Source organism: Hylobates moloch, unplaced genomic scaffold, assembly GCF_009828535.3.
Source record: "Hylobates moloch isolate HMO894 unplaced genomic scaffold, HMol_V3 SCAFFOLD_18, whole genome shotgun sequence".
NCBI lineage: Eukaryota > Metazoa > Chordata > Mammalia > Primates > Hylobatidae > Hylobates > Hylobates moloch.
Genome location: NW_026652293.1, coordinates 38855941 through 38877388, shown reverse-complemented (window position 1 = coordinate 38877388; position 21448 = coordinate 38855941). Strand labels below are relative to the sequence as shown.

General features: G+C 36.2%; 1 protein-coding gene across 9 annotated transcripts in view; it reads right to left on the bottom strand.

The window, feature by feature from the left end:
* The window catches only part of DOCK7 (dedicator of cytokinesis 7), a 235837-nt gene that overhangs the window by 25571 nt on the left and 188818 nt on the right, over positions 1-21448 (bottom strand). For 5 of the 9 annotated variants that reach the window (XM_032136374.2, XM_032136373.2, XM_032136376.2 and 2 more), the window contains 6 exons: positions 15199-15357; positions 14446-14546; positions 13160-13352; positions 11603-11746; positions 7715-7846; positions 6191-6205 (listed from right to left, as the gene is read on the bottom strand). In XM_032136374.2, coding sequence (XP_031992265.1) covers positions 6191-6205; positions 7715-7846; positions 11603-11746; positions 13160-13352; positions 14446-14546; positions 15199-15357 — 744 coding nt within the window. The remainder of the gene's footprint in view (positions 1-6190; positions 6206-7714; positions 7847-11602; positions 11747-13159; positions 13353-14445; positions 14547-15198; positions 15358-21448) is intronic. The other 4 variants (XM_058430387.1, XM_032136377.2, XM_032136379.2 and 1 more) reach the window with 1 other exon arrangement.

Sequence of the window (21448 nt, the reverse complement as noted above, 5' to 3'; positions counted from 1 at the left end):
AGCAGAGTAAGCAAACAGGTAGAATCGGATGAGATAAGGTTAGAGAAGTAACTACAAGGAGTTACTGGTTATTTAAAAATAAATGTTTGTGTGCAGAATGGAGTGGAGGAGAGAGCATCAGGGGATGAGGCTAGAAGAGAAAGAAAGGCTGAGAATTTGACTATTTTCAACTTAGACTCCCTCTAGTGTCAAACTACTATGGAAGTATGCTTCATGGAAGCACAGTCACATTGCCTCGCCTGCAGGAAAAACTCACTTCATCTTCTTCAGAGCTTTGGACCACAGGATGATACCTGTTTTTCTTTTGAATTAAAAAAAAAACAAAAACAAAAAAACTTTCCTATAAATTAGCCTGTTTTTCTAGCATTACCTTTCTTTACTGTTATGAATCCTTTCTGAACTTTCTATCACTCCTCACAATACAGCTTATTCTTTCTTAGCAATTCTACTTACTGCTTCCACAATCCTCTGGGTGATGAAACTATGTCCGGGACAAAGAAATCCATCTACCATGTTTCTAAATGGTTCAAACCTCTTATGACAAATATATCATAAATCTATTTTAGTTTTGTTGTCTTTATTTAGCAAGAAACATTCCGTTGGACTAGTCGTATATTTCCACAGTGACATCATTTCTCTAACTTCTTTTATCCTCTCCCACTATGCTTCCTTTAAGTTAACTGATTTCCATATAGGCATACCAGTATTTCACACAATGGTGATCTCTCTTTCCTTCTACTAGGTTTATTACTCTTAAAGAGCATTTACCAGTTCACTTCTAGTTGCAGATCTCAACTTGGAAATATAAAACCTCTTAGATTTTATTAACTAAATAGTGTTAAGATTTCTAATGGTAATGATGATTAAATCATATTAACAACAAAAATAACAACTTTCAACATTTTTTGAGTACTTACTATGTGCTAGGCACTGGTTAACCACTTTACATGTATTATATCAACTCTTATCACAATTTTATGTGATAGATTCCATTATTTTCACCCTCATTTTATAGAGGAGGAAAAGTATCTTGCCCAAGGTCACACTGTTAGTAAGTGGTGGAGTGGGAAGTTAAACTCTAATATATTTGACACCCGACTCTTAAGTGTTTTTTTTTTTTTTTTTTTTTTTGAGACAAAGTCTCACTCTTGTTGCCCAGGCTGGAGAGCAATGGTACAATCTTAGCTCACCCCAACCTCCGCCTCCCGGGTTCAAGTGATTCTCCTGCCTCAGCCTCCCAAGTAGCTGGGATTACCACCATGTCCGGCTAATTTTGTGTTTTTAGTACAGACAGGGTTTCTCCATGTTGGTCAGGCTTGGGTGATTCACCTGCCTCAGCCTCCCAAAGTGCTGGGATTACAGGCATGAGCCACCACGCTCGGCCTCAAGCTCTTAATGAAGCTTTATGTTCGCCATATTCTATATATACTGGTATAACCACCAGGACATTAGAATAACCCCTGAACTATCGTCCACTTCTCTGGTGTTTTTTGAGAATTCTTACAAATTTCCTCAAGAAATTCTTTTGAGGATTACCTCCTTCCCTATGTTGTTTTCCTCTATATTTGATCCTCTACTGCAATTATTTTTGCATGCTTGCATATCCTTTATACTTCAGCATAAAAATCAGGTTGATGGCTTTCTGACAAAACACATTCTTCCAAGATAAATTGTACTCCATTTCTTATCAGAAGGACATATCTGACCATTTTATGTCCCAGTCCCAAAAAAAGAAACCACATCTAATATCATCTACATAGTAAATATTTGCTGTCCATATTTTTCTTTCTTTTTAAAAGACAGGGTCTTACTCTTGTCACCCAGGCTAGAGTGCAATGGTGTGATCATAGTTCACGGTAACCTCGAACTCTTGGGCTTAAGTGATCTTCCAGCTTCAGTCTCCCAAGTAGCTAGGACCACAGGTGCACACCACCATGCCTAGCTAATTTTTTTTTTTTTTTTGGTAGAGATGAGATCTCACAGTGTTGCCCAGACTGGTTTCAAACTTCAGGCCTCAAGCGATCCTCCCGCCTTGGCCTCCCAAAATGTTGGGATTACAGGTGTTAGCCACCATGCTGGGCTTTCATATCTTTCTTTTTCTTCTCAAAAGTAGCATAAGGGGCAGAAAAAAATCAGTGGTATGGGATATATTATCAGGTGCTCAGTTATGGGTCTATACCAGTCATCAGGGAGTCACTAACTACCAGAAAGTATCTCCTCTTAGAGATATTAAGATTCTTCCCATTTACTATGTTTTCCTTAGCTTTCTTCACATCTAACTTTACCTTTCTGAGGTAAAGGCTCATGGATGTTTTATACCTACAATGTTCTGATTTCTTTTTTTTTTTTTTTGAGATAGGGTCTCGTTCTGTTGCCCAGGCTGGAGCATAGTAGCATGGTCTCGGCTCACTGCAAACTCTACCTCCCCGGCTCAAGCAATCCTCCCACCTCAGCCTTCCAAGTAGCTGAGACCACAGGTACATGCCCCGGCAATTTTTTTTGTTTCTTTTTTGGTAGAGACATGGGTTTTGCCATGTTGACCATGCTGGTCTTGAACTCCTGAACTAAAGCGATCCTCCCACCTTGGCCTCCCAAAGTGCTGGGATTACAGGTGTGGGCCACTGTGCCTGACCTGTTCTACTTTCTTCTTTAGAGTGTCACATTTACCCACTCGACTACCCAAAAGTACTTGTTTTCACCACGCTTTGTTGTTGAATTTTTATTTCATTTCCTTCTTTCAGAGTTGATCCCCCTGCTCATTATAATTTGCTGTTTCTAATCCTGTTCTATCTTTTAACTGCTTGGATGTGTTACTTTATCTCACTCAGCTTTAGTGTGGATTGAAGAAAATAAAAATCCAACAGAAGCCACTGAGCCAGAACTATGGCCAGTATTTCTGAACATATAAAAACCAACATACTGGCTCACATTCATGTCCATTCAGTCCAATAATGAGAGTTAAGATATAGTCAATTTGCATGTGTCAATCTCAAAAGTTAGGGTAATCTATATTTCCTTAGTGATCTAGTAGAGATCTTCTCTAGCCTTTCCAGAAAATGTAAGATATACTGTACTAGAGTAGTTGTGTTCTTTAAAAAAATATGTTGTGATCTTTGAATGGAAAAAAAAAAGTATCACATGACTATGTTATCACTGGGGATTGATTTTTCTGAAAAATTTAAACTTCTATTAGTGTACTTCTGAATACAAATTCGTCACTATTTGATAACTGAACAAACTTTTCTTTTTTAACCCTAACCCTAAGATAGGGTCTCTGTCATACAGGCTAGAGTGCAGTGGTACCATCATAGCTCACTGCAGCCTTGATGCCTGGGCTGAAGCAATCCTCCTGCCTCTGCCTCCCGAGTAGCTGGGAGTACATACGCACAACACCATACCTGGCCAATTTTTCTAATTTTCTGTAGAGATGGTCTCACTATGTTTCCAGGCTGGTACAAACATAATTACAAAAAAATATATATATACATACATAATATAGAAAGTGGTTTTAAAATTTTTCATACAGAAATTTAACAGTTCTCTTTCTGCTAAAAATAATTAAATATGCATCATAAAAAAAGAAGTGCTCAAAATATGCTTTTAGGCTAGGCATGGTGGCTCATTCCTATAATCCTAGGACTTTGGGAGGCTGAGGCAGGTGGATCGCTTGGGGCCAGGAGTTTGAGATCAACCTGAGCAACATGGCACAACCCCGTCTCTACAAAAATGCAAAAAATCAGCTGGTGGCATGCGCCTACAGTCCTAGCTACTCGGGAGTCTGAGGTGGGAAGATCACCTGAACTCAGGAGGTCAAGGCTGCAGTGAGCTGTGATCGTGCCACTGCACTCCAGTCTGAATTACAGAGTGAGACCCCATCTCATAAACAAAAATTTTAAAAGACAACAAACGTGCTTTTACTTCCTACTATTTCGAGGGAAAAGTAAAAATAAAAGTGAACACTAAACAGCCATTAAAGAACTGAAGCTACCAGAGGAGATAACAGCCACATGACTCCTGAAAGGTTCATGATTTATTATTTTGCATGGTAAAGACTTTACCAAAATACTAAGTTATAGAGTTATCTTTCACACACACACACACACACACACACACACACACACACACACCCCCACACACACACCCACACACACACACCCCTCTAAAAAGCTTTGCCAACTCAAGTAATTTGCACTAAATCAAGGAGCACAATAAAAAAATGAAACATGTGACTAATATATAAGCCCAGATGGGGTTTTCCTATAAGTTGGGGAGCAAGTTATCAATTTAAAGAGCCTTTCTACAATGTACAGATTATCCTTACTGGACTTCAATCCAGTGAGAGCTCTACCAGAATACTAGAAAATTAGCTAGGAAACATCGCTTTTAGAAAAAACAAAACTACTGAAGTTTTCATCGAGTCAAAAAGAAAAATATCCACAAGATAGAACTTACCACAATAGACAATAGTAAAAGTGGGGAGTAGGGTCAGCAACCAGGGACAAGAGAGAAGAGAAAACAGAAAGCATTTTAATTACAGAAATTTCAAAACAAATAAGCAGCAAATGGTAGAAAACACATTTTTTAAATGCAGGCATCCATTTAAGTTTTACAAAGGAAAAGCAAAAAACAAACGTGCAACAAATTTAGCAGCTACAAAGCTAAAGGTCCAGTAAAAGGTAGTGACAAATATATAAACGAGAAAATAAAGTCTGTGAGACTTTTACCATGCAATAAACATGATGACAGAATGATATTAATGTCATAACCAGTGAAAATTATACCTTTCAGGGGTCGATTTAGCATCACGGAAACTAGTAATAAACTGCTCAGAGGTTTCAATATATTATTTTATGCCTAATTTTCAACTAATTCTATTTCATGTTAGGAAATTTATAAGGAGTTTTATCATTCATAGATAACCATGGCAAGTCTCTTTATGTATGTCTTAACTGAGCCATAGGAATGAGGATTATATTTTGAGTATTAATACAGTCATATACATTTAATCTGGAGAATTAAGGTAGATTTATAAAAGGACTGGCTTCATCTAAAGAAAAACAAGACGTGGGTACTATTTCAGAAATGGAGGAAAACTCAGTAGTAATATTTATTCCCAAGGTTTTCTATTTGGGTCTTAAAACAAGGATTGCAATGCAAACCCAAAAAGAGAAGCCTAAGCTGTTCGATCAACATAAATCTGACAACAAGTGAGAGGCAAAGCACACAACTTTACAAATATACCTAGCTTTAAATAAACCTGACTTATTACTACCTTGCTTTACCTCATCAAAATAAATTAGGGCATATTTTATAGAATTAATTCCTTTGCAGAAACGTTTAAAATAATGGTAATTCTTCCTGGCATTTTTTTCAGGTAAGATTGCATTTACATATAACTTTTTGTAAGTCTTAACTACTACATAAAAGGAAGCATATGTAGTCTTATCAAACAATATATCAAATGCTGTCAGAATATGAGGTCAAATTAAATTATAAGTTCTCTTAATTTCTTTATCCCTCTCCCCAACAAAATTTAAATGACAAAAGTGAATTTCTTTCCTCAGTAGTGCTCATAGTCAAGGTGAAGTGACTCAAGATCAAATTAACAGAGTATCTCATCAATTCTAAAATGTACTTTTTTTGCTCACATTTTAATGTTTTTGTAGTTGGTATTCATCTTTCAACTAATAGGATATCCTGGTTTAATACACAGGGATTTTTTTTTTTCCTTTCTTAAAGGCATATAAAATACTAGTATGTTTTGTAACTGACGCCATCTGAGATCAGATGAAATAGAGTATTTTTTATTTACACCTCTGAGCAATAACACATAAATCGACCTCTGTAAAATGAGGTGAAACGATATGGTTAAAAAAAGAAATCTGTGTATAAATGTTGATGAGAGAAATGCTTCAAAGGGTAAAAACTAAAGTGATGACAAAGTGGCTCATTTACCAAAGAATCTCATTAGTGTAACATATGGATTTCCATGCACTGCCTACGACCTCATAATAAGATATTTCTTAAAATAACTTACAATATTTTAACAAAATTTCTTTGGTTAATGAATTCAGTTGATAGCAGATAGCAACAGAATGCCCACAGCTAGCACATGTGGGCAAAGCATTGGCATAAGAAATCTGATAAAATCAATCTATTAGTGTCTTTAACTAACTAAAACATTACCTACCTCCCAGCCAGTACTCTGTATAATAAAAAGTAAAAAAGGGCAAGTCATAAAAAAACTGTTTAAAAGAACAAAAAAGGCCAAAGGCACCATATACCATAAATTCTTCTCCACAAATAGAAGACAGCAGGATATTTTAAACAGCATATTCATTTACTTAAGACCTGCAATAATTTCATAAATTGCTTGGTCAAAACCCAGTGGCTAAAATTTTGCCTTTTAAAAACTTTAAGAGAAAGTACAATTTTAGGGAAAGAGAGCCAGCAGCTTGTACCATTTACATGTTTAAGTGAGATCTCTAACTAAGGTGAGCTGCACTTCACTAAGTATCCAGGATAAATTAAAATACAAACTGCAACTCTGCTCAAATGCCAATAACACAAATAGCTAAAAGTTTCTCAGAAACGACTAGCTCTAAATGTTCCAGACCTAACATTTATAATTTGCAATTTACAGCTCTAGAAACTGGCTTGAGGTTCCTGTGATAGTATATGTACAACTGATTATTAAAAGACCTACCTGTTACGGTCATGAAACCTAATCAATATTTTGCGACTTTAACATTTTAATACATGACAATAAAATCCTGACTTAACAGGATAGCAGCCCTATTTTTAGACTGTCAAAGGCTTTTCAGATTAATCAGTTCATTTAGAACAGCATAATTCATTGCAAAAAAGAAGAGGTCAAGCTGATAGGTAACAAAGTAGGACTAATACTGAATACAAAAGTGGATAGTCATACTCCACCTCCTTTGATACTGGCAGCAATAGGTAACAGTAGGGTAGCACGGGGAAGGGAATAGAAAAGTGGAGGAGGAGGAGACTCGATAGGATATTTTGCAGTATTTCAGTGAAGCCAAGGATTTAGTTTCAAAGAAATCAACCGCTAGTAATGTACTTCATTTCAAAACTAAGTTTGATTCTAACTTTAGTGATAATATGTAGATTCCATAATGAACTATAAAGATTAATGAAATACTATTAGAATTAAATATACATTAAGACAACCATTTTATTCATTATTTTCACAAAATAATGTTTTTGTATTAGAAATATATCAAAGGATGATTGAATGTAAACATCTAGGAAAAATAAAGTTCAGTTGCAGTCATTAAAAATATTAGTAGTTTAATTATTAAAGTTTCACATCATTTAATTTAAAAGGCTGAAATATAAAAACTTTATTTTCACAGCAAAGGAATAGATATCAATTTTAAAATGAGATTCACAACTATGATCTACCTTGTGAAACAGAAAATCACAATTTTTAACTTGCTAATTAATAATTCAAAAATAAAAAAAAGCTATGCAGAAAGTTTATGATGATCACCATTTACTTTAGGTGAATTCATTTTTATTGCTAATGAGCTTTGCTTTGGCCATGAACTATCATTTTGACCGCTCATTTGTAGTCTGATTAAAATGGTCATTTCACGGGATCCAGTTTGACATCAGTGCAAAACAACATTAATGCTTTCAGGCAGTTTTCTCCCTTTATAGTGAAGCTAGAAATTGGAATCATTACCTGATGAACAATTTTGCTGAATGCTTCTTGAAGTTTACCATGAATTGTGGATAGTTTCTTTGCATCCCGATTAGCTTCATGAATAGGAATAAGTACTTTGTAAACCTCATTAACTGCTTCATACATGCCAGCCTATAAGAAAAAATTTTATAAGTTGTTGCTTTCTTTTACATCAATAAGAAAGTAAAGTAATTATATGAATTCGCAATATTTCTATTAAGATAATACACTGAGGCCGGACGCAGTGGCTCATGCCTGTAATCCCAGCACTTTGGGAGGCTGAGGCGGGTGGATCACGATGTCAGGAGATCGAGACCACCCTGGCTAGCACGGTGAAACCCCGTCTCTACTAAAAATACAAAAAATTGGCCCGGCGTGGTGGAGGGCACCTGTAGTCCCAGCTACTTGGGAGGCTGAGGCAGGAGAATGGCGTGAACCTGGGAGGCAGAGCGTGAAGTGAGCTGAGACAGCGCCACTGCACTCCAGCCTGGGCAACAGAGGGAGACTCCCTCTTGGGAAAAAAAAATAAATAATAGTACCACTGAAGTTTTTCCAATAGGAAATAAAAACAAATACTACTAATTTTTAACTGTATTAAGGCTTAATAAAAGAATTTTCCAATGTATCTTCTCCTCTGGATAAATGGGTATGTATGGAGATATGTGTATGTGTGTGTGTATATTAATATATATACATACACATATGTGCATATTTATATTTCTACAATTTGAATTGGGCATTTTCCTTTTATCTGCCCAATAATTACTTCACTAAGGTTAATGTGTGTATGTATACTTATCTATGCTTATAATCTTTTGCAAAAACTAATTCTGAGCAGAAGAAAAAGAAATTTAATATTACACTGGTCACAGATACCCAATTCTCCTATAATGGCCTCCTGGGACATAAAAATCATTTACTTTTCCAAAATATTAAGCTGACGAAGGCAATCTCCTATTGTAAATCTCCTATGGAAAAATCACAAATCTTTAACAAAGCATAGAAAGTTCTGAGCCACCAGATTTCCTTCCACTGTGGGCTAGTTGGCCAGTGGTTGCTATGGTTATAATCACATCATCAGAGTGAGAGACAAGATGTGTTTGTATTGGTCTTCTATCCCTTATCCTTTTTTTTTTTTTTTTTTTAAATAATAAGAGACAGGGTCTTGTTCTCTTGTTTAGGTTGGAGTGCAGTGGTGTGATCATAGCTCACTACAGCCTTGAACTCCTGGTCTCAAGCAATCCTCCCACCCCAGCCTCCTAAGTAGCTAGGACTACAGGTGCTCACCACCATGTCCAGCTAATTTTTTCATTTTTTGTAGAGATGAGCGTCTTGTTACATTGAGCGGGCTGGTTTCAAACTCCTGGCCTCAAGCAATCCTCCCACCTTGCACAGTAATCCTAGGATTACTATGCAACCTCCCAAAGCACCGGAATGACAGGTGTGAGGCACTGGGCTTGACCCAGCCTTTATGTTTAATAATGGATTGGTGCTGTAGTAAGAGAAGAGAGAGATGTTTTCCAAAAGCCATTGAGTCCTCATCGCTTCACAGATCAGCAAACATATTTTCCCAAAGAAAAACACATGGTCCTTGTATTTCCCAGTAAGTTCGTAGGAGTATATTTAAACAATAATGTAGTTGTACTACTGAAACATGTTTAGTGTAACTAAAATACCCCGGTAATTATTTTAACTAAAATCAGATTAATTGAAAAAGAATAAAATTTACAATTGTATACAACTGCAAAAGAATTTTAATAATATAGGTTACTGTCCCCCAATCTAAATGCACTACTGTGAATTATTAAAATCACACACATACAAACACACAGTTATGTTAATTAAAACATTCCACCAAGAGCAAAAAAACCTTTCCCCCTGCTAGCTTAGACAAGTGTACGGATGGAATTGGAACGGTCAAGGTCCTTAGAGGCAAACATTTTAAAAGAGGATCGACACCTAATATTTTAACTCTGCAAAAACACTCTTAAGAGTCTCACAATTGCCAATAATGATGAAAATGATGGTAACAGTAAACACACTAGTACTTACTTGGAACCAGGCACTGTGATAAGCACTTTAAATACATGAATTTATTTAATTCTAAAAACATTCCTATGAGGTAGGTACTATTACTATTACTAATAGTAATCGGTACTATTACTATTACTAATAGTAATCGGTACTATTACTATTTTAATAGTAAAATAGGTACTATTACTATTACTAATAGTAATATTAGTAATATTACTAATAGTCTATTACTATTACTAGATGTATTTAATAGATAAGAAAAGTGAGGCACCAACAGGTTAAATAATTTGTGCCTGAAGTAAGACAACTACTAAATGGCAGAGCCAGGATTTGAACTTTGGCAGTATGCCTTCTAAATCTACCCTTTATCAATTAATATTGCAGGATAGGGATAAGGCCTGGTGAAGAACGAAATCAATTCCCAACAGCAGTAGAAATGGGGAAAGAGGGCAGCATTGCATATTACCTCAAGCTTCTCTCTTACCCTAACATGAACCTCAGTGTGTCCTAAACCTTGGTGCTGGTACACTAAACATTTAGCAGAAAAGTCAGAGGAAGTAAGTGACCCTATCAACATGGTTTAAGAAGGTAAGCATGAATTCAGCTAACTATCTTTTCTTTCTCCAATAAACAGCCCATCTAGGTTTCATCTGACTGCTTTAATTCTTCACATACGGATGGAAGGGAACAAGATGGGGTTACAGCATGATAGCATAGTCAGGTAAAGGATTCAGGATGCAGTTCATAAAACTAAAGAGTAAGGTCTAGGCCTCCAATAACTACCTAATGAGGATTACTATGCAACCAATGGAATGAGTGGTCATACTTTCTTGGACACCAGGGCAATGCCCATCATACTGGAAAGAAGATTCTCCATTTCATCCAATAGACAAGATCTATTTATAGAGCCCTGTCAGTCTACCAACTAGGAACTTATGTCACTCAGAGACTTTCTGTTTTGTTTTGCTATGTTTTTTAACTTAAAGGTTTTAGAAAATGTTTGGCAGTAACAGTTTTATGAACCAAAAAATATCTGCTACAAATCACATGCTGGTTCATAAACAAGCAAATGAAAAACACTGGTGGGGCCGGGCACAGTGGCTCATGCCTGTAATCCTAACACTTTGGGAGGCTGATGAGGGGAATATAACTTGAGGTCAGGAGTTTGAGACTATCTTGGGCAACAAAGTGAAACCCCATCCCTACAAAAAATAAAACAATTAGCCAGGCGTGATGGTGTGCCCCTGTGCCCCTGTATTCCCAGCTACTCAGGAGGCTGAGGTGGGAGGATCCCTTGAGCCCAGGAGTCTGAGGCTGCAGTGAGCCAAACCACTGGAACACTGGGGGAAGTGACAGATTATTAAGATGAAAAGGAGTAAGCCAATAATGAATCTAGAAAGAAAATCTGTTCCTAGATAGTTTTTAGGGGACTTGAAATAAAAAATAATTTTTTTTTTTTTTTTTTGGAGACAGGGTTTTACTCTGTTGTCCAGGCTGGAGTGCAGCAGCATGATCATGGCTCACTGCAGCCTCAACCTCTTGGGCTCAAGCAATCCTTCCACCTCAGCCTCTCAAACAGCTGGGACCACAGGCATGAGCCACCATGCCTGGTGAATTTTTAATTTTTTGTAGAGATGGTATCTCACTATGCTGGTCTTGAACTCCTGGATTCAAGCAATCCTCCCGTCCTGGCCTCCCAAAGTGCTGGGATTACAGGCATGAGCCACCATACCGGGTCCAGAATAAATTATCTTTAAAGAAAAGTAGGGTCGTAAGCCAGAGAGAATAAATACACATGTCATTGATAATTCGAGGTATGAAACTGTGGAAAAAGAATTAACAAGAGTCGTCTACCATAGAGAAAGAAGCAGCTGCTTGTTCCAGTAATCCCACAAGTCCTGATTCAGTAAAGTATTTTCCAGAGCAGATACCTTCTTCATCTGGAGATACCACATCATCTGAGACCGCAGATTCTTCTAAAACATTAGATGAAATATTCTAGGGAAAAAATACATTGAAAAGGTTTTTGAAACAGAATTTTCTAGCATAAAAATGTATAAAAAGAAATAACTGAAGATGAACTGTAACTATCAGGTTAGGTTAAAAAAAGGAGAGTGATATAAAGGTAAAAGATGAATCTCTAAAAACTTTCTGTATTTTGAAGATGATAATAAAATGAAAACACCATTGCTAGATAACTTTTCTCTTAATAAAAAGTTGTATGAAAGAAAATTAAGAAAAATTATGGGCTAAAGGAAATTGTAAAATAACGTAAGACATCTAAGGAGACATCAATAGTCTTTCTTATTTAATTGATCTTTTCAAAACTCTGTAAAGGAAAAAGGGTACAAAAATGGTCTCTTGACTTATCTAATGTACACGGAGTTAATGAAAAAAGTCAGGTATAATAAAAGCCCTCTTATTCAATGAGATTGGAATCAGCCATTATTTCTAAAAAAGAAATGATACATACATACCTTATTTTATTTTAACCTAAACATTTACAGTAGATGTACACTCATTTATCAACTTCTGAAATAGATCTAAGGCCTTTTCTTTGTGTGTATGGGCTTCCAGATCAGATTTCCACGGAATCTCTTTTGGGTAAATACCCATAAGGCAACATTCTTTTTAAAGATTTCAAGTTTTGGTTTCCTTTGAGTGAAAACTTGAAAGATTATCAAATTATTCTAGAATTTTAGGAGTTTCCCCTCCCCCAATCTATTTGGCCCACAGTTAATTCAACAGCAATTGTTTTGGAGATTCACCTTTCCCGAGTCTTTGTAAAACATTCAACTTTGTTTTCAGAGAAACGATAACTTTCTTTTTGCATTCTGATTTCATCAGAAGATATAACATTTAACTAAATTTTATAATATCTCAAACCTACCATTAACAGGTTTTGAAGAAAAGCAAAGCATAACTGACTCTTGGTAAGCAAAGAATTCAACTAGTGGGTCAGAACTATGTACCCTACTAGAGGGCAAACTCATCTGTGAGTCATGGTATTAGTCATAAAATATACTAATATTTTATGTAAGGAATAGAGAATGTTGGTATATCTGCTATGTGAAGTAAAAGCCAATTAAGAATTCCTACTGAATTCTGATTCTCAGTAATACATTTCCACAGACGTTAAAGTATGTAACAGATTACAAGGCAGTAAAGACAAAGAGAATAAATAAGCATAGTGCTGATAATTCAGAGGTAAGAAACTGTGGAATCAACAAGAAGTACTCCTGAAAAATGTATTAATGACAATCACAGTGAAATGTTAATTTACCTTGTGAAGCATTGGCTTAAGTCTTTAAGCTTTCCTTACAAACTAAAAAAATCTAAATACCAGTGAGAAAAAGTTAAAATAAAAAAAAAGACATACCTTGATTTAATGTACATCTGGAAGATTCCTACCTGAAATGTTACACATCCTACAGGAAGATATTTCCGGTCCTCCAGCATGCTCAAGTATTCAGCAACAAGTGCTGCTGAGTGGACTAGACACTGTGCAGCTTCAGCATGATTGCTTCGTTCTGAGTGCTTGCCAGCCATGTTCTGCAACCAGGTCAATCGCAGGTCTGGAGAGGTCTGGTAACCCTTGGCAATTCTAATTAGAACAGAAATTCTTCTCCATTAGTATATGCTTCCCAAGCTGGGAGGGAGTTTAGATAGCTCGCTCAGAGTTTACCTAGAAAGGTTTCTGATACTGTGCACAACCTACTTAGTTTTAAAGTAGTATGAAAATGTCGCTATGCAGGCTTAGAGAAATAACTGTGGCCTATGGAATGCATAATATCAGTGGGGGGGAAATACGCCATATTAAAATCTGACTTTTAAGGAAATAACCAGTTAAGGGAAAAAGTATGGAAATTTATGTGTTCATTACAGAAACATAGAGAAGTTTTATACGCAAGGGAAAAAGAAAACTTCTAAAAGGTACTTTTATTACTTTATTTCAAAGAGATTAAATTGTTTTATTTGTGCTTTTAATGAACCCTAAAACTGTAGGAACAGAGGGTCATATGACAGAGAAAAATGCTTAAGTTTTACTATTGTATCTATTAAGGTGTTAATACAATACGAATTATGGAGTTTTCAAAATGTGCCCTTAGAAATATCATTGTTTAGTCATAATTGTATTGAAAATCAGGTAATTAATGTTATGGTAAAACATTCATATACTGTATTTTCTTCTGAAAAGACTGAGTTTTACATTGAAAATATTGGTATGGGCCTTCAAAGGAACTCTGGGGCCCAGGACACCAAGGTGTTAAATGTGTGTTATGAATATTTTAAAAAATCCTCTTCTTTTTGATAATCAATAAGTACATTTGCATTGTTCTTAAAAGGAGAGACACAGAAGATCCAAAGATGCCGCCTGGAAAAAGTGCATTTGGACTTTCAATCTACCATTAGAAAAATCACTCAAGGCCAGGTGGGGTGGCTCATGTCTGTAATCCCAGAACTTTGGGAGGCCAAGACAGGTGGATCTCTTGAGCCCAGGAGTTCAAGACCAGCCTGGGCAATACGGTGAAACCCCATCTCTACAAAAAAGTAAAAAATAAAAATAAAAACAATAAAGAATGTAAATAAAGAAAAATCACAAATCCTTTCTGTGTGTTTATTTTTTTCATCTAATGCTTACTGTATGTCTTACTAAGTCCCTTATACAAAGCATAAATGAATCAAATAAATGCTACCTGTACATTAGATCAATCAACATTTCAGGATCCTCCTGGTGTTCCTTCATTTTCACAGTATCAGAAAGAATCATATGGAGATTGAAAACCAGATCCTGGACCTGCAGCAGAGAATTATATGAAAAACATTCTTGAATTGTCATTCATCCATAATCACCAAATTAGTTTCAGAGATATTTCAGATAAATATCTAAAGATTTCAAAACAAGTTGTAGGATATTGATACGATTCTGTACAGTATAGGTATGTGGGGATATGGTAAGTGAAGGGTAGTAAACTTTATATAAATTCCTCAGCAGACTATGTATATTTTTGTTCTTTCACCTGGAAATAAGCAGAACTGTAAGTAGAAATAAAGCAGAGGGATATGGGAAATACGAGAATACAAAAGGAAAATTCTCTCCTATATTTCTGATCTTATTAAAAGGTAGTTTGTAGAAACTTTAGTTTTTAAGGCATATTATTGTTTGATTAATAAGTAGGAACGTTTCGTCATAAAGCTTTGTCCGTACTGTCCAAGTCTGCTATTCTACTTAAGTGCACAGAATTAAACACCACAGAATTAATTATTTCCAAAAAGAAGGGTAGCTTAATAAAACAAAGAGATTCAGTTCTATCTATGGCACATGATGTGTGGATTGAAAATGAAATAAATGATCCTCCAGCAAAAACCAACTTTTGATTTAACAATTTGGAAAGTGCCTATTTAACAAGCCTATTTCAATTAATGATCTAGAAAGTAGCATTTCTGACCTGATCAGGAAATGTTGTTTCCCTCAATTCCAGATCTTCTTCAGCATATGTCAATATAGTCTTTAGAGAACGTCTTAAGAATTCTTCATTAAAATTCTGAGATGTGCCCACCAAGGAGGATAGTGACATTGTTACCTGCATTTTAACCCTGGCAAAGTTCTGTAACAGAGAAATTGTCCGGTCAATACTTAATATGGAAAAGCTTTAAAAAGTCTATTTTTCCTTGCTAAAAGAAAAGTATATTTAGTGAAAAAATACTATTCTAAGCAAAATATTTTTTAAAGTAATAAAATATGTGTATCGAAATCTTATTTTAGAAAGGTTGTAAAACTTAGAATTTTGTTGCGAATAATGTGCTACAAAACAGGATTTTAAGAAGCCATGTGATAAGGGTGGAATTAGAAATTCTGCTTATGTCTTTACATTTATTTATTATGGGCATATGTTATTAATATAACATTTTACAGATGAGGTTAAACAGCTTGACTGACAATATAAAATTCTTAAATGGTAGATGGAGTATTTAAATTCTAGTCCATTTCATGACATCCATACTATGATGAAAGTAATTTAACAGACATCATGCATAAAGTAATATAAGGTAGAATCTTTTGGAGTGATGCTTTTAACAGTTTATAACTTACATTCTTCCTTTTTTTAGTGTAAATTCATTTCTGCTCCACCATTTTCTACCATGAAATCACTCTTAAGAGATTATTGGTGATAATATATCAATTGTCAAATCCAATATTTTTTGGTCAATATTCTACTTCATATCTTTGTATATTTAAAATACTTTCTCCTTGAAAATCTTCTACCTTATCTTCAGTGGCACCGCTTTATCCTGGTCTTCCTATTCTTTTGTGACTCTTTCTATTTTATTCCTTGGTTGTTCTTCCTAAATACCACTATTCCCAAAGATTCTGTCAAAAACCTTTTCTTACTTAACATACTCTAAAGCACCTCATCCATGTCTTTGCTTCAACCAGTATATACACGTTTCTGTCTCCAGCTGATATTTGTCTGTAGAACTCCAGGCTATTATATTTTACGAGATAGCACCATCTGGATGTCTCATAGATACCACAAAGTCAACATGTCTAAAATACCTTCTCTCCCTATTGATTATCTAAAAAAGTGATACTATTCTTGTAGTCATGCCAAAAATTTAAGGGTCGCCCCCTACTCATTCTCCCCTCTCATTTTTCACACCATAAATCCAAATCCACACCATCTCCTAATGTGTTCCAATATATCCTTTCTCCATTCCAAATGGCTTTGCTTTATTTTATACCCTCACCATTTCTTATTTGGATTACTGTAATAACTTCCTAATCAATCTTCACGCCTTTTTCTTTCATATCTCTCAGTCTAACCTTGACCTAGCACCAGGGAACTTTTTGTAAAATGCAAATCTGAACATGTTCCTCCTCTCCTTAAAATGCTCCTAAGGCAGCTGTCCAAAGTCTTGAGGATAAAATTCAAGAATTCAACTCAGTAAATATGTCACACTACATAGTAGGCACTGAGAGTATAGTGATAAAATAATTCATAGTTGGCTAGGCCTTTTCAATTACACCTTTATCTCTTACTCTTTCTTCCAGCCATAACCATCAAAAAGTGCTTTAAAAAAAAAGGTCTGGGCATGGTGGCTTACATCTGTAATCCCAGCAGTTTGGGAGGCCAAGACAGGAGGTTCACTGAGGCCCAAAGTTTGTGACTGGCATGTCTACGAATTTTTTTTTTTTTTTAATTAGCTAGATGTAGTGGTACATGTGTGTAGTCCCAGCTACTTGGGAGGCTGAGGTGGAAGGATCCCTTGAGCAAAGGAGTTCAAAGCTGTGCCACTGCACTTTAGTCTGGGCAACAGAGTAAGACCTCATCTCCCAAAATTTAAAAAAAAGTGCTAAAAAATTGTCTTTGTGTTTGCCCATTTTCTTCTTTCATCTCCATGCCTTTCTAATTATGTATGTGTCACTATCTTTACCTAAAAAGCTCTATCTATTTAGCCATCTGATTGGGTAATTCTTCATCCTTACTTCAAACATCTCTTCTTTCTGAAAACCCATCCCTGAATCATAAGCTATTTTTCTATGTGCTAATGAAGTACCCTGTGCTTATCTCGCATTATGTTAACAACACCGAGTACTTATTCAGCATTTGCTTAGTGCCATCTATTGCTGTTTTACTTAATATTAATTTATGTAACACTCACAAAACCATCTGAACTAGATTCATCTATTAATAAATGAACATGACTTTCTCATCCTCTTCTCCCACTAGGTGCCAAGCTACTTGAAAAAAAAAAAATTGTCCTTTTATCTATGTCTGCCCAATGCCTACCAAAGCAGCCAGGACACAGTTCCATACTTTACTACGTTGTACAATATACAGACATAATACTGCATCTGTTGAATAAACATATATATCACTGCCAGTTTTAAATTACCCATTTCTTTTTTTTTTTTTTGAGACAGAGTCTTACTCTGTCACCCAGGCTGGAGTGAAGTGGCGTGATCTTGGTTCACCACAATCTCTGCCTTCCAGGTTCAAGCAATTCTCCTGCCTCAGCCTCCCAAGTAGGTGGGATTACAGGCACCCACCACCACACGTGGCTAATTTTTATATTTTTAGTAGAGACGAGGTTTCACCATGTTGGCCAGGCTGGTCTCGAACTCCTGACCTCAGGTGATCCACCCGCCTCGGCTTCCCAAAGTGCTGGGATTACAGGCATGAGCCACTGCGTCCAGCCACCTATTCCTTTTTAGAAACACTGCCTGATACTAATACTATAAATTGCCCTTTCTTCTTTTATATAAAGCTTTTCCAAAATAACAGAAACATGTATCAAGAAAACTGAGTGTGGTCAAATTTTAGAGACTTTATTTCATAAACAAAGTAAAATCAATAAAGTAACCATATTCTTCTATTCTGGGTTAAGACAGAGGACTTCGCTTCCAGTAAAAAAAGGACAGTATAAGATAGCAATTTCCTACTTCTGGATTTCATGTAAAAATAAAAGATGAATAGAAAAAAAACCCCACAAACTGTATTTATCAAAATGAGGAGTCAGATATAATTCATTTATTAGAAAAATGAGAGGTTGCCAACACAAGCTAAGTTAGGAAGCTGTTCCAACATAAGGCAAGGAAAGGAAAGCAAAGAGTGAGGAATCCTAGGGCACAGATTTTAGAACTAAAGAGGGAAACAAATATTTCCTCTAAGTAAGAAACTTGGCCAGGTGTGATAGTAGCTCACATCTGAAATTCCAGCACTTTGGGAGGCCAAGACAGGAGAGCTGCTTGAGGCAAGGATTTCAAGACCAGCCCAGGCAACCGAGAGAGATCCTGTTTCTACAAGAAAAAAAAAAAGTTAGCCAGGCATGGCATGGTGGTGTGTGCCTACAGCCCCAGCTACTTGGGAGGCTGAGGTGGGAGGATCCCTTTAGCCCAGGAGTTTTGAGGCTGCAATGAGCTATGACTGCACCACTGCACTCCAGCCTGGGTAACAGAGCAAGACCCTGTCTCTAAAAAATAAATATATATATATGTAAGAAACTCATCTTGAAGTTATAAAACTGTTTTGAAAAAAAAATGAGCTAAAAATCTGGTAAAATTGGACAGAGATGGATCATCCAGAAAGTTTAGGCAGTTAGGCAAGATGTGCCTGCAATAGCAAAATCCCAGCCAAAACACATTCCTGAAGCAACTCCCTATAAATGCTTAGGCCAAGATAACCCAGCTCATCCTATGTTGAGTAGTAAAAAGGTAAGGAAGAGCAGCGAAACTCACTAGATAAAGAACACTTAATAGACAAATGATGTCATAAAACAGATGAAAAGTCTAACGAAATATTTTGATTTAAATTATACAAAATTTATGAAGACATTATCTTTAGAAAAAAAAGGCAGAAATACAAGAACTCAAGGAAAGACGGCAAAAATCAGAAAACAATAACATATAATCAATTACATGTGAGCTGGCAAAAGAAATTTTTTTTACTTGGAAAAGTAAGAAAAAAACAGAAATGAAGGTAAAATTTTAAAAGTGTTAAAAAGGAGAAGACAAAATGATAGGTAAAGTAAAAGATCCAACATATGTATAATGATACCCAGCACAGAAACCCCAACCAAACACAGGAACAAAACAAGCATTTAATTTTATATTCAAGAAAATTTTCTGAAATAAATGAACTAAAAGTACACATTACATGCCTGAGAAACAACACAAATCAGTCAATACTAAGACAAATATTCTAGAAAAGTCATTTAATTGTAAATATAAAGAAAATCTCATGAGCAGCTGGGGGAAAAAACGTTATTTAAAACGGAGAAAAATACCTTTCAATATATCTACAACAATATTTAATGTCAGAAGACAATGGTACTCAAGTACCCTTTTTTCTTTTTCTTTATTATTATACTTTAGGTTTTAGAGTATATGTGCACAATGTGCAGGTTTGATACATATGTATCCATGTGCCATGTTGTTTTGCTGCACCCATTAACTCGTCATTTAGCATTAGGTATATCTCCTAATGCTGTCCCTCCCCCCTTGCCCCACCCCTCAACAGTCCCTGGAGTGTGATGTTCCCCTTCCTGTGTCCATGAGTTCTCATTGTTCAATTCCCACCTATGAGTGAGAACATGCGGTGTTCGGTTTTTTGTCCTTGCGATAGTTTACAGAGAATGATGGTTTCCAGTTTCATCCATGTCCCTACAAAGGACATGAACTCATCATTTTTTATGGCTGCATAGTATTCCATGGTGTATATGTGCCACATTTTCTTAATCCAGTCTATCGTTGTTGGACATTTGGGTTGGTTCCAACTCTTTGCTATTGTGAATAGTGCCACAATAAACATACGTGTGCATGTGTCTTTATAGCAGCATGATTTATAGTCCTTTGGGTATATACCCAGTAATGGGATGGCTGGGTCAAATGGTATTTCTAGTTCGAGATCCCTGAGGAATCGCCACACTGACTTCCACAATGGTTGAACTAGTTTACAGTCCCACCAACAGTGTAAAAGTGTTCCTATTTCTCCACATCCTCTCCAGCACCTGTTGTTTCCTGACTTTTTAATGATGGCCATTCTAACTGGTGTGAGATGGTATCTCACTGTGGTTTTTATTTGCATTTTTCTGATGGCCAGTGATGATGAGCATTTTTTCATGTGTTTTTTGGCTGCATAAATGTCTTCTTTTGAGAAGTGTCTGTTCATGTCCTTCGCCCACTTTTTGATGGGGTTGTTTGTTTTTTTCTTGTAAATTTGTTTGAGTTCATTGTAGATTCTGGATATTACCCCTTTGTCAGATGAGTAGGTTGCAAAAATTTTCTCCCATTCTGTAGGTTGCCTGTTCACTCTGGTGGTAGTTTCTTTTGCTGTGCAGAAGCTCTTTAGTTTAATTAGATCCCATTTGTCAATTTTGGCTTTTGTTGCCATTGCTTTTGGTGTTTTAGACATGAAGTCCTTGCCCACGCCTATGTCCTGAATGGTATTGCCTAGGTTTTCTTCTAGGGTTTTAATGGTTTTAGGTCTAACATTTAAGTCTTTAATCCATCTTGAATTAATTTTTGTATAAGATGTAAGGAAGGGATCCAGTTTCAGCTTTCTACATATGGCTAGCCAGTTTTCCCAGCACCATTTATTAAATAGGGAATCCTTTCCCCATTTCTTGTTTTTGTCAAGTTTGTCGAAGATCAGATAGTTGTAGATATGCGGCATTATTTCTGAGGGCTCTGTTCTGTTCCATTGATCTATGTCTCTGTTGTGGTACCAGTACCATGCTGTTTTGGTTACTGTAGCCTTGTAGTACAGTTTGAAGTCAGGTAGCGTGATGCCTCCAGCTTTGTTCTTTTGGCTTAGGATTGACTTGGCGATGCACGCTCTTTTTTGGTTCCATATGAACTTTAAAGTCATTTTTTCCAATTCCGTGAAGAAAGTCATTGGTAGCTTGAAGTACCTTTTTTTTTCTATGAGGTTTTCTTTATCTGGTAAGTTTTGCTGATTTTTCTTGTGCTTATTATTATTCAAAGTATAAGGCAAAGATTTCATAACCACCCTTGCTGTCCTACAAGTACAGACAACTTTAAACAATCAAGAACTTGGAAAACTGGCCGGGTGCAATGGTTACTGCCTGTAATCCCAACACTCTGGGTGGACAAGGTGGGAGGACAGCTTGAGCCCAAGAGTTCTGGACTACAGTGAAGTACCATGATGCCACTGCAGTCTAGCCTGGGTGAGAGGA